At 39.4% G+C, this 12,470-nt stretch overlaps 1 protein-coding gene across 2 annotated transcripts in view; it reads right to left on the reverse strand.

The window, feature by feature from the left end:
• The window catches only part of ABLIM1 (actin binding LIM protein 1), a 187,605-nt gene that overhangs the window by 133,417 nt on the left and 41,718 nt on the right, over nt 1–12,470 (reverse strand). Inside the window, exon 1 of one of the 2 annotated variants that reach the window (XM_038140694.1) lies at nt 6,644–8,112. The exons of the other annotated variant lie outside the window; for it this stretch is intronic. Coding sequence (XP_037996622.1) covers nt 6,644–6,683 — 40 coding nt within the window. The 5' untranslated portion in view covers nt 6,684–8,112. Of the gene's footprint in view, nt 1–6,643; nt 8,113–12,470 lie in introns of those variants that run through there. 2 annotated transcript variants of the gene reach the window in all.

The raw sequence follows: 12,470 nt of genomic DNA on the forward strand, positions 1-12,470 counted from the left end.
GATAACTTCCATGGCACATGAGCCTTTGGTAACAAAAGCCCAGCTTTGCAGTGCATTGGAAGGCTGGACAGGCAGCATAACAAGCTCTTGGGAATGCTTTCCCTTTGCTCTCTGCTCAGAAACTGAATCTGACTCACTTCCCCAGTCCCCAACAACCACCAAGTTTATCCTTCAGCAAAGCAGTAAGCAGAAAGATTAAACAAACAAAAATATCCAAACAATATGCTTGAGATTACATCTAATGATCTTTTTTCATAGACAAAGGAGAGCAACAGCAGCCACCTACCTTCACGTGAAATTATTAGCTGGGCTGAAATGGTACAAAAAAAAACAGTACACAGAAAAATCAATCACTAAATGAAATATTTAAATGACATTAGGGAAAAAAAAGCCCTAATAATGTCAGCTAGTCTACTACCTCTGGAAGCCTTAACACAGGATTTGGGAAATATGCTGTCTCTGCACTCCCACAGACTTGCTGTTCATCCCTGAGCCATTCCCTTAATCTCTTTCATTGTATTTCCCCCTATCACTTTCCTCTCACAAGGGATTTGTAACAATAGGTACATTAAAGACTGAAGTTTTCAGATCCTGTGATAATGGAAACTATAGAAGTACCACAGATAATAACACTAGGGAGTGACTGGTCAGCATTAAAAAAGAGGTCATATAAAGCACAGCTGAGTGCTTCTCCTTGATCATCATTACCTCCTAACTTCGTTTGTATTTCCAATAGATTGCATTTCTTATTTAACACTAAAAGTGCTTATTTTCCGCAGAAAACCAAGCTGTCAAGAAAGGCAAAGAGTTAATTCTGTACATCTTTCTCCATCTGAAAATTCCATTTTTAGTTATTCCTCCCCAAACAAGCAGAATCACTGTTACTGTGGTCGCTGTGAGTAGAAGAGTTAGGTTATGACAAAAGGCCTGATTCAACCAAAGGATATTTACATTTCTTTATCCATTCCACTGTTTATTTCAGAATAGTCATGGAAAAAAAAAAATCTCTGTTCACATCTATTTTCAGACATAAAATAACAGTGTGTGCATTAATGGATCTATCTATTGCATTATTAGAAGATGAGATGGCTCAGCATTTTATTTCCTGGCAGCACAAGGCTTATCTATTGATCTACAATGTCAAGAACAGGGCACTATGGATTCTTACAGCAAACCCAATCCTTTTTACTTACACGTACAAAAAGAAGCCAAGTGTAATTGCTGACAACTGATGCCATTTCATAGGCAAGATACAGTGAAAGCAATATGAAAAATAAATACAAAAACTGCTGCACCCCCAGAATCTGCATGATTGACTCAACAACACAATCCAAGCACTTGTCTATCCCCAAGTTTATAAATAATCCCACAACTTCTGTGGGGCTGAGCTCTATGCTTGAAGTCAAAGAGGTGCCTAAGCCACTCTAGGGAACAATTAGCCAAAAGGATCCTGGCAGAAACTGGCAGTTCTTCAGGTCTTCAGCAGGAAGCTTTTTTCCTACTCCTCAGCAATGTTTAGGTGTCTTTTATTTAAACAGAGCAAAGACTTTCAAGATTAATGTAATTCCTTTAATCATACTCTCTTCTTTACTTTTCCTTTCCTGAACTTTGACATTTTTCTTCTAGCTGAGAGGAGAAACTCCTTGTAACATCCTCCTCACAGTGTAGACTTCATAGTAACTGCGACAGACGTATGTTGGGGAGCAAAGAGATCAAAGTTGAAACCTCAGAGATCTTTCATTCCTCAGGTTATTTCCTGTACCTTTGTAAAGAGTGATGTGTTACAAGCATGACATCAAAGAAAGCACCACTCCTTTTGTGGTGTATTGAAATAAACTGGGTATCATTATAGTCTCTTCTGACATGTCACACAACTACAGAAACATACATGGTAACTTTACTAAAATGCTGAATTTGAGTAAAGAATTCCACAGAACAAAGTCTCCTCTAGATCACTGCAGGGCTTCCTGAACATGCTAGTTTAACTTTACCCATTGTCTCCTAACACTGATCTTCTGCTGTAGATCTAGCACCAACACACATGATCAGAAGAATTAACTATTTCTCTTGCTGCATCCAATTCCAAAAGTCTCCGACATCAAAGCCATTCTTGGAGCATGGCATAACTCTAAAAGGAGAACTCCTGCAGTCACTCCTGCCCTCTTGTAGCATCAGTGAAGCTCTGAAAGAGAGTCTTTCTTTGTACTAGAAAGACTAATTTAAGCCCCTACCAGAAGCCAGTAGAAACTGTTTGTCAATGTCCATCACAACTAAGAATAGGAGGTTACCTTTCTGTATAGTGGAAAGTATGGCACTGCTACAGGATGCCAGAAATGACATCAGATCAGTTCATCCACTGCCAACATTCCTCATAAAAGCAGCTTTAAATATGCTGTGTTGGCTAACCTTTGTTTTCTAATTAAATAAATCCTACTGCACTGCTGAACCCTTCCTCTTGTGGTCAGCACTATCTTCTGGTTAAATCAGCTGCACACACACACAAGTGATCAAGAGCTGGGTTAAAAATGAAGAAACTGTCAGTTAAGCAAAATTATCACTCTGTGAGCAGCCCACTTCTCTCACAGGGATCACATTCTGTACAGGCAAAGCTGAGGCAAGGACACATCTGAAAATACATTGGTGGGACAGAAAAAACACTTGGAATCAGTTTCCATTTATTAATGGCAGGAAATAACATACAGCATATGCCAACAAGTATTTGATAAAGAGCAGTTTTAAGCCCCTTGGGTATTCCACAGCTACACAAACACTTGCTTGTATTTTACTGATAGTTTAGTGGAGTCTTCTGAAACGAGAGCTGTAATCTGGCACCACCAGGAAAAGCAGCAGTCAGAGAAACACAGCAAACTTCCAGAGCTGACACTACACTGAAAAGGAGAAACATGCTCTTGATCTGATGACGGGTACAGCTGGGTTTGCTCTTCTCCAGTGCCACTCAACACAGGGCAAGCCATATCTTGGGATATTGCCCTGACATGTACAATGTTGTGAAGCTGTGGCTATCAAATCCTTTGAGAGTTATTCAAAGATAGCACTAAATCAAGAGTCTTGATCTTGCAGTGGCAGTGGAGGGCACTCACAATCTAGCAAGCTACAGTTCTGCAGGAGGAAGTAGGAAATAAGGTCTTACAATAGTGGGAAAAATCATTCCAGTGATATCATAAATTACTGGAATGGTGAATGAGCCAAGTGCAGCACCTACAAAGAACTGAAGACCACTATTTTGACTGCTTGACTGATATTTACCATAGTGTATTTGCAGCAATGATTTACTGCAGTATTTCTTCAGCAAGAATTTCTTGATCTTATCCTTCCACTGCAAGAACAAATGCCATAAATGAAAGTGGGGGTTTTTTAAGGTCTTATGTGTCATGGGCTTCTAAAAAAAGTCATTTTCCAGCAGCTGAACTTAAAACACAAGTGTAGGATTTCAATTAATTTTAAATTAATTGTAACTAGAACATAATATAAAGTCAAGATGGCCCTGGCCGTCATTAAGTGAGGATTTCTGCTGCATTCTTAGCCAACACCATGGTATTCCTGGTATTAAAAATACATTAAATATTGCATCTAGACAGTTACTGCATGCCTGAATGTAACTGAATGAGATGCCTGATTCTTCAGTTTCTGTAGAATGTAAACAACTATTAATAGTACACTCTAGGAGGGTGGTTGGTTTGGGTTTTTTAAGTGTAAACACTCCCTCAGCCTAGAGCAAAACTTAAGTTTCCTTTTATTTGTGTTGACGTTACCACTGTGGTATTTGTTTAATACACAGATTTACCACTGACACAAATCAATGACCAAAAGAAAAAATCCTTTTTCCATGCAGTTCAGCTTCAAAATCCCTTCTGGTATTAACACTCTCTAGGCATCTTCAATTTTTTGCTCAGAGTTTTGCCTTGGTTTGATTGAGAAATAGCTCTGCAATTAAGAAGAGCTAAGCAATAACAAAAATAATTTAAGAAAGTAGGCAAACCAGCCAACCTGTCAGGTTGGGTGAATAAAAACTGATTGATGAACTTCTTTAAGCAGCACTAAGCAAAATTTTCAGATGAATCAGTTAAAACAGGTGCTGATCACAACAGCACTTATCAGTAGAAGACCTTATGTTATAAACATATGTTGTGCATATTTTCAGACTGAAACTAGTTGGCAGCTCCCAGTTATTTCCTCTTTAACTATGAATGAATTAGAAGATAAAGCACCATTTTGTAGTGGTTTTCTGATTGTTATTGAGTTTTTCCCCCCAACATTTATGTTTTCTTTGAAATCCAGATCCTCACAATACTGTTCCCGGAGTCAATTAATTGATTCTGAACAGGAAAAGAGAAATCAGTTCTCCTGCTGTTTACTGGGCTATCATCAGAATGAGGTCAAGCCTTCCACCTCGAAATAGACAGCTGACAAAGAGAATCAGGGGATCATTTTTCTAGAATGAGAAAAGCCAGCTTGTGAAACTGATTAAAAATAGAAGTCAAACTAAACAACCTGTTTTCATTACCAGCTTCAATGAAATGACAAGCAATTATCTCTCTATATATTAGATTTCAAGACAGCTTGACTCCTCTACTAACACTGGGGAAGAGAAAGCGCAAACACCTACAGAGCAGCAGGGAGAAGGATCAATTGACTCCTCTGTGCTTTCTCAGTGTGGCAATCATGAATTTATCTACTAGGACCCAGCACAGAGAAGAGATTTCCATCCCCACCCAGGAGATCACCAGCACCAACCAAAGCAGGCAGAGGTTCAAGCAAGGTTTTCCCAGGTTTCAGAGTCTGGGAGAGAGAACCAGAGATTCAGCCTAACCTCACTATAATGAATCCCCACAGGACCGGGGGATCACATATTCATTTGATTAAATTCACATCATGGTGTGGTGTTTCCCACATCACAGCAATATCACAGAATCAGAGAAACAGAGAATCATCTAGGGTGGAAAGGACTTCCAGATTCATGGAGTCCAACTGTTAACCCAGCACTAACAATGTCCCCAAGAGCCACATCTATGAATATACAGAAACTGCTGATTTCAACCAAATGCTATTGCATTCTACACTGTGGAGATTAATTTATATGAAAAATAAATAAAAATAGTATTTTAAAAACAAATTAGGAAAGAAATAAGCATGGGAAAATGAATTTTGCACACCTCTTTCAGCCCACATTGAGAGAATGAATGGAAATAAAACTGCTGTATCTAAATCAACATTAGGTTAGGTGTCTGGCCTACAAAGACAAACTAGTAATGGATGAAAACATAATTTTTGTTGTTACAGTTGGTAGAAAACTTGAGTTATATTTTTCTGTTGTTTGTTTGGGTTTTTTTAAGGTATAGTGACACTTTTCATAGAGAGGTGTACACAATTCTTCAATATGTCTACCTGTACATTTTTTAATCTCCTGAACCACAGAAGTGGATTATATCTGTTTTTAAGAGACAAATACTGGATTAAACAATGCAAAGAAGAAAACAGGACTTTATTTCTTCCACCTCTAACACCTGAAATCAAATGGGCACCCCAAGGGTTTATATATCTGTCCAAGCATAGCAGAGAAAGCAACTACCCACACTTGAGTTCCCAAGAAAGGAAAAGATATCTTTTTATACTTAAGCCTCTTCCCCCACCTTTATCTAAGACTGTGGTACAAAAAACCAGGAATATTTACTGAGCAAACTAAGATTTGCATGCCTCTTGGATGCAAAGAGTATTCACTCTGTAGCACTCACAAAAAACTGTGAGTTTTTTGTGCTCAAAAAAAACTGTGCTGAATGTGCTTTAGGTGTGTAGGAGAGAAGTGCCTTGAGTCTCACCTCATTGCACGTTGCTACAGATTGGCACCCTGTGCTGCACAGTCATCCCTGAAACAGGGAAAGGCAGAACACACCTGAAAGAGGCACTGAGCAGCCACCCCTCCTGTCTGCTGTGCAGGGACAGCAGCAGTGACAGGTGGCTGTAGGACAGCCAAGAACTTGTAGGTGTGCTCAGCCAGTAACACACAGATTATACAAGGCTTCCTGAGGTTAAACACCAAAGAAGTCTGCCCTCAAAAGCACCCTAACACTGACACGTTATCAGCTTTTCTTTCAAAGCATCAGTTAGCAATACTCTGAACTCTTATGCCACCTGCCACTACAGAACTCTAAAACCTCTTTTTGCAGAACTCACCCCACAACACCAGCATGCTATCATCACCTTTAGCTAGAAAGTGGTAAACTCCAAAAGACAGCAGTAAATTATCTCTTACAAAAATACACAGGGAATCGGAGCTGGATAAAAAGCCTGTTTAATTCCACTGAGTTGTGCTCTGCTCCCTATGCTCAGATATCCATTCCAGAGGAGCAGCACATGGGTACATGCACACACTGTTCAGCCAAGTAACAAAGTCCACCGTTCATAAAGCACACCAGGCTGGGGAGGTGTTTAACTCTTAAATCAGTAAAGAAAAACAAACCAAAACAAAGAAACTGCTTTTCTTATCAGAAAGATCCCAATTTCAGTCCAACAGAAGTTCCTCAGCCTGATTTCCCTCTGTAAATCCAAGAACCAATGTTCTGTGGATGGCTTAACCTGTCATTTATCATTAGAGATTTACACAGAGCAATAGCCCAGGACAAACCTTTGCCGTTTGCGGAGCTCTGATGTATTTCCAGTTCCATTTGTGCTCTCAGGCAGTGGTTCCTGCACCCCAAAAGCTACAGCCTCACAGAGAGCAGATAGCAAGCTGGAGGAACAAGTGAGAGCCTCCAGAGGTGGCTCACTCTATGGCTCCACTCCTACTATTTCCTGGGTTGAACAGTATGAAAGGGAGTGGCCCAAGCAGAATAGGTGTGTCTGTGTTCCCAGTTTAAAGGAAGAGTGAGTGTTTTCCTCTAGATATTATTCCATTACTAATCGAGACCTTGGCATGCTGTCTTTCAAACAATGACATGTCTTATTGTTCTGACCATCTCAAATGAGCTGATATTATTGATAACTTTCTTTTTCATACAAAAGGATTCTAATCAGCAGACTTAAAGGTAGACTGCAACCAGAGTTGAATATGTCCTGAGACTGTTTTCTCTCTCTTTTTCTCTGCATCTCATCTCCACTCCACTGCTGCTGTTTTATGGCTATACTGCACCTAAACAAAGGAGGAAGGGTCTGTGAAAGATACACTGCTACCCATTTTCACACACACGTAGAACAGGGAAAACCAAAGTCCCAGGCATCTTCCCTCTGATCCCACAACACCCATCCCAGCAGAGGCAATTAGGCTGACTGTAAGTGCAGACTTCCAGGCATTTCCTTCTACGCAGTTGCACAAACCCAGAGACAAACTGTTCCTTGAGCAGCTGAATTAATGAATCTTTTTGTTCTGATTGATTTGCGTCCAACATCCTCAACACCATCGGGTTTGCCCTACCTCCTTGTAACATCCTCTTGGCAATACCATTCCCAGAATTACTTCCAGTTCCTTTCCATTTGTCTGCTTTCCCAGTTCCTTTCCATGACCATTAAATCATCCACAGAACCCTTAAGCTGTCTCCTTTAACTGCTTCAGATTCTTTCTGAATTTCTGCTCTCACCTCCTGAGCTGCCCATTTTCTTCTTTCACTCTTTCTCCCCTGTACCCATACTAATGGGGAGTGACTTTAAGTCCTGTTCCCCTAGAAGGAGGAGAGAGGGAAGACTGAAAGAGAAGTTGTTTAACCCTCATCCTAGGAAATCTGACTGAAAAGGAGCCAAGCACAAGGTGCAGAAACTGCAACCTGAAGACAACTCGCAGACAACTTGCAACCTGAAGCCCTCTCTAGACCACACTTACTCTCCTCTGTACATTATTATGGACTGAGAGATGCTGCTGAAAGAAAGAATCCCATTTTATCACTGAGATTTCACTTCAGATGACAAAAAATTACCACTTCTCCTCCAAACCTGAATGAAAAGATGCCAGACACATATAAAAACTTTTGGCTTCTTGGTTGGAAACGGCTAAATATGACCAAATTTTCGCCAAGTACTTTTATTCCCTCCTTCAAACACTAAATCCTGAATTTCCTGGACTCCTGACTTCACTTTTCCCACAATGAATTGTCATCTCAGCCAGCTTGTTAAAAATACAGTCATTCAGATGCACAGACAAATGTAAACACAGGCATAGAACCTGGTCTCTCTTACCTTTATTCTCAGCCTGACATTGTCCTCCTGTGGTTTTATAAATTTTATTTGCTGCCAAATTAAGTGGAGAGCAGGACAGGGTGTTTACTCCATTTGGACTTTAACAGGCCTGACTGAAAATGAAAAGCTCATCAGAAACACTGCTTTCTTTCCCTGCTCATTCTTCTTTTTAATAATCAAAGCACTCCACACTTTAATTACCATTACTAATCCTCTGACATGGTAAGAAGATACAATTATTCTTGTTCTACAGACAAAAAATTAAAGTACTATATTCCCAGGAAGTGTTGACCACTGGAATTTATTTATTTTATTTACTCTGCTCCTAGGTACAACTGCGTGTTGTGTTTCTGTCTCAGACAAAATGGTGAAAAGGAGCTCAGAAACAAGGAACCAAGTTTCTCAAGTTCACCAGTGCGGTTTCTTCTGTTAACCACATTTATTTATTTTTTGTTTAGGGGAAAAGGTGAAGAAGGAAGATGAGAATGATTCAATACACATCTCCATTTTGTACAAGTCATCACAATTTTCAGTCGCTGGGTATTATTAGTACCTACAACATTAGACATCATAGTCAAGACAGGTATAAATACAAGTCATCTCTATGGCTGTTTATGTACAAAACATCACCTCTCTAATACAGACAATTGCATTTTCACTTTCATTTATGTTCAGTTACCCAATCATACCTTGCAGCTCGGTACACCGCCATCACTTCTCGTTGTTCAGGTGCTGAGTCCCAGCTCAGGACCTTCTGTTTCCTAAAGCTGAAGGTCCAGTCTCCAGGAATTTCAGAATATTTGAAATCTGCCAGTGTGCTGCCATAAACACTGTATGTTGTTCTCATGAATAAAAAAGCCTCGTAAATCTTGCCAAGTGACAAGACCTGGAAATACTGCAGTCTATTATTCCCAGCAGAGATGCTTTTGTTGGCTATTAAAGCTCAGCTGAGACTTTCTGGCTGTTAGTTCTCCAGCAATTTCATTGGATTTAGCTTATTCCATCCTACAGTTCTCAGGCTTATTGTAATTCCTACAAAGTGATTTAAATAATCAATCCCTGTGCTGCAAGGGATATACAGGACTACACTGTTGCCAGAAAAACAAAAAGACAACAGTGTTCTCCACAACTCTGTCACACAAACCAACAATCTAACTGACATTTCTTGATTTTAAAAGTTCATTCATACAGCTTTCCTTTTTTTAATCACCCTTTTTTCTCCCTGCAGTCTTCACATAACCCAAACAGAAGCTCCCACATTCATAAACTACCTACTAGCAGAAAACCCACTAATCAAGAATGTTATCAGCCACTTCAGAAAACCACGGCTCCATGAATCAGCACACTCTCATGGCATCCAGTGGGAGACAGGCAAGGCATCACAGTTTTCCCTTCAAGTTTCAAAAGAATTTCTTCCTAGATGACATTGGACCATATTAGCTCAGCATGCTCCCTGGGAGATTTTATCCCTGTTGAGACACTCTTTCCATAGCACAGATGAGGAAAAAAACTGGGCAAACTGAGTGATCTTTCCAGGACAACAAATCTCTCTGCCCAGCTTAGAAACTGAATCAAGGTCTTGTGAATCCCAACCCAAAGGTCTAGCCATCACACTTCCTGTTTAAAGAAAATTATTTATTTTAAAAAAACCAAACAAACTCCAGAAAGAAAGAAAGAAACAAAACCTCAAAGACTTTAAAGGATACCAATAATCTCTCACCAAGGGAAATGAATTTACCCTCTTCCCTCATAGTTTATCTTCTTATGTGTTCTCACTTCAAGTCCCATGTAATGGAAAATGCCCCTACACAGTCCCTGTGGGTGCCTCAGCCTTTTCACCAGAGCTGGTTCATAAGGGACAGTGCCACAACCAACACATCACAGGAGCAAAATTACAAGCAGACTCTTCCTCACTATTTCAGCAAACAATTTTCCTCGCAATACAGGCTGACACTCCTGATTGCTGGTAATTCTTTTCATTTTCAGTTTCCAGGGGTGATTCCTCCAGATTTTTTTGCCCAGTTCTTTGAAATTATTACATCAGTTTCACTGTCTCTGCCTTGCAGCAGAAACAAATTTACAGTAACTTCCTCAGAGCTGGCCCAGAGCAATTATTTTCAAGTGTAACTGCTTAGAACAAGTATTATGCCATGTCTCCTGTGCTCCAGAAAAATGAAACTTTATAGACATATAAAGGGTAGCCAAGCAAACACTCCTTTCTTGTGTGTTTCTAATTGCATCCTAATGATAGCATTTTACATGCATTTATGTACCTTTCATCCTAGGGTATCCCAGAGCATTTTGTAAACTGTCACATGGTTTTAAAAGGAAGCCTATATTAAGCCAGAGCTACTCATACCAGACATCTCCAGAATCCAGTGCAGCAGCCTGTAGATAAATTCATTATGAGAGAGATTTGGGCCAACGGCAGAACACTGAATCTCTGTAGTCAGAGAAAGACCCTCCCTCCCCCTTCAGCCATCATTTGAAATTCTTGCATATCCATTTCATTTGATGGTCTCAATGTTCTAAAAACATTAATTAACTTGTACAGTATTTTAATTAGTTAAGGCATAAACAAAGATCTAAAACCTGCAACAGGAAGTGCTTAAGGGAAAAAGCTTTACAGCCAGGGCAAATACTCTGAGATCCTTCTAGATTCTCTCTCACATTGCAGCAATATGCTGATTTAGCTTTAGACTGCCTCCAGACCAGAGTTTATTAGCTACTAATGCACCTATTTTTCACTTTTTTTTTTTCCTAACTCCTTTTGGAATACATCCCTGCTTTTTATTAATCTACACTCTGAAGTAGTGAGCTCCATTCTGTATTCCAGTGCTGTATGAAGAAATGCTTCCAAAAGAGCTTTTGTTTTGATTTGATTAGGTTGAGGCCAAAATACTTATATCCTCAGGGAAAAGAAGAAAAAAAATCCTCCATTTCTCTACATGACTATTCTGCACAAAGATTCTACAATATTTTATCATGTCTCTCAACACCGCTCAGTTTTACAGGTAAACAAACGTAGGAGCTAATTTTTTCCAGCAAAATAATCTGAAACAAGGCTTCACATCTGCATGAACACAAGCTGTTTATTTTTAGATGCCTAATTTTAGGCAGCTCGTTTTAAAAATTCCACCCCTACAGACGCCAAGTTATTTTCCGAGGTCACACATTGAGGCAGCGACAGCCCTGATGAAAAAGCCCAGGCATCCTTGTCCTCACAAACATTATCAGAAGGCAAAGAGAAGGGGTAAACTGCACACTCCCCAACATATCCACGCAGGAAGGAAGGAGACTGAGTCAACTCTACTGGGATTTCAATCTACGCTTGTTAGAAATACAGATATTCCAGTTGGGATGCACCGAGCTTTAAACAGTTTCTAGACTAAAATGGAAGCCTCCCATTACACTTCATTTCAAGATTTACTTAACAATTTGCCATTCCCTAAGCTAAGCTAAGTCTTTGTAAAGCCACAAATACATGTAAGCTCCCTCTGCTTTTCCAGGATCCAAGGTAGCTTGGAAACTTGCTGATACTGATTGCTTTCCCTTGACTTGGCTTTAATTCAGGCGCCAGGCAACGGATCACAAATGGATAACATGAAGATAAAATATTTGGCAGACAATTGACTGTCACACGCTTTCTGTTGCCAAGAAACAAAACAGGATGTATTTGAATTGTCTCATTAATTAACTTTTCTGTAATTCTATTTTTTATTGGCATCTTGTTGGTTAAGCAAATGGTTTTTCTTTCAGAAGGAAAGTATGCTAAGCCTAAACAGGTACTTTTAATACATCAGAGGCTGGCATTTAACAGATCTTTACAATAAATAACTTTGGGCCAGATCCTCTGATAGTTATAGTTGGTTTTTCGTCCTGATACTAAAAAAAAAATCCTTTTTTTTTGAATGAGATTAGGTTAGTGGAGAGATCAGTTTACATCACCTGACAATATGAATCCTAATTTTCTTCCATCTATTTTCCTTCAGATTCAGGCAGTTACTAAATTATTTACTACAGAACTGAAATAATGATTTGTTGTTTCATTAATTGTTTTTAGGAAGTTCAGTGCAGATTTTTTTCAACGCTCCTAATTTTGATACAAGCTAGTTGCAACTGTGATCCACTTGCCAAACAATTCTCCTGGAAAAGAAAAATATCCAGATTCTATCAGTGGCAGAATAATGTTTACATCCTTAATTTTTTTCCAAGGAGGACTCAACCTTTCAAGAAGTCAGCTAAGACCTAAATGAAAGGCCTGGATGAGGGATTCATTCACAATG

Source organism: Motacilla alba, chromosome 6 (assembly GCF_015832195.1).
Source record: "Motacilla alba alba isolate MOTALB_02 chromosome 6, Motacilla_alba_V1.0_pri, whole genome shotgun sequence".
Classification (NCBI taxonomy): Eukaryota; Metazoa; Chordata; class Aves; order Passeriformes; family Motacillidae; genus Motacilla; species Motacilla alba.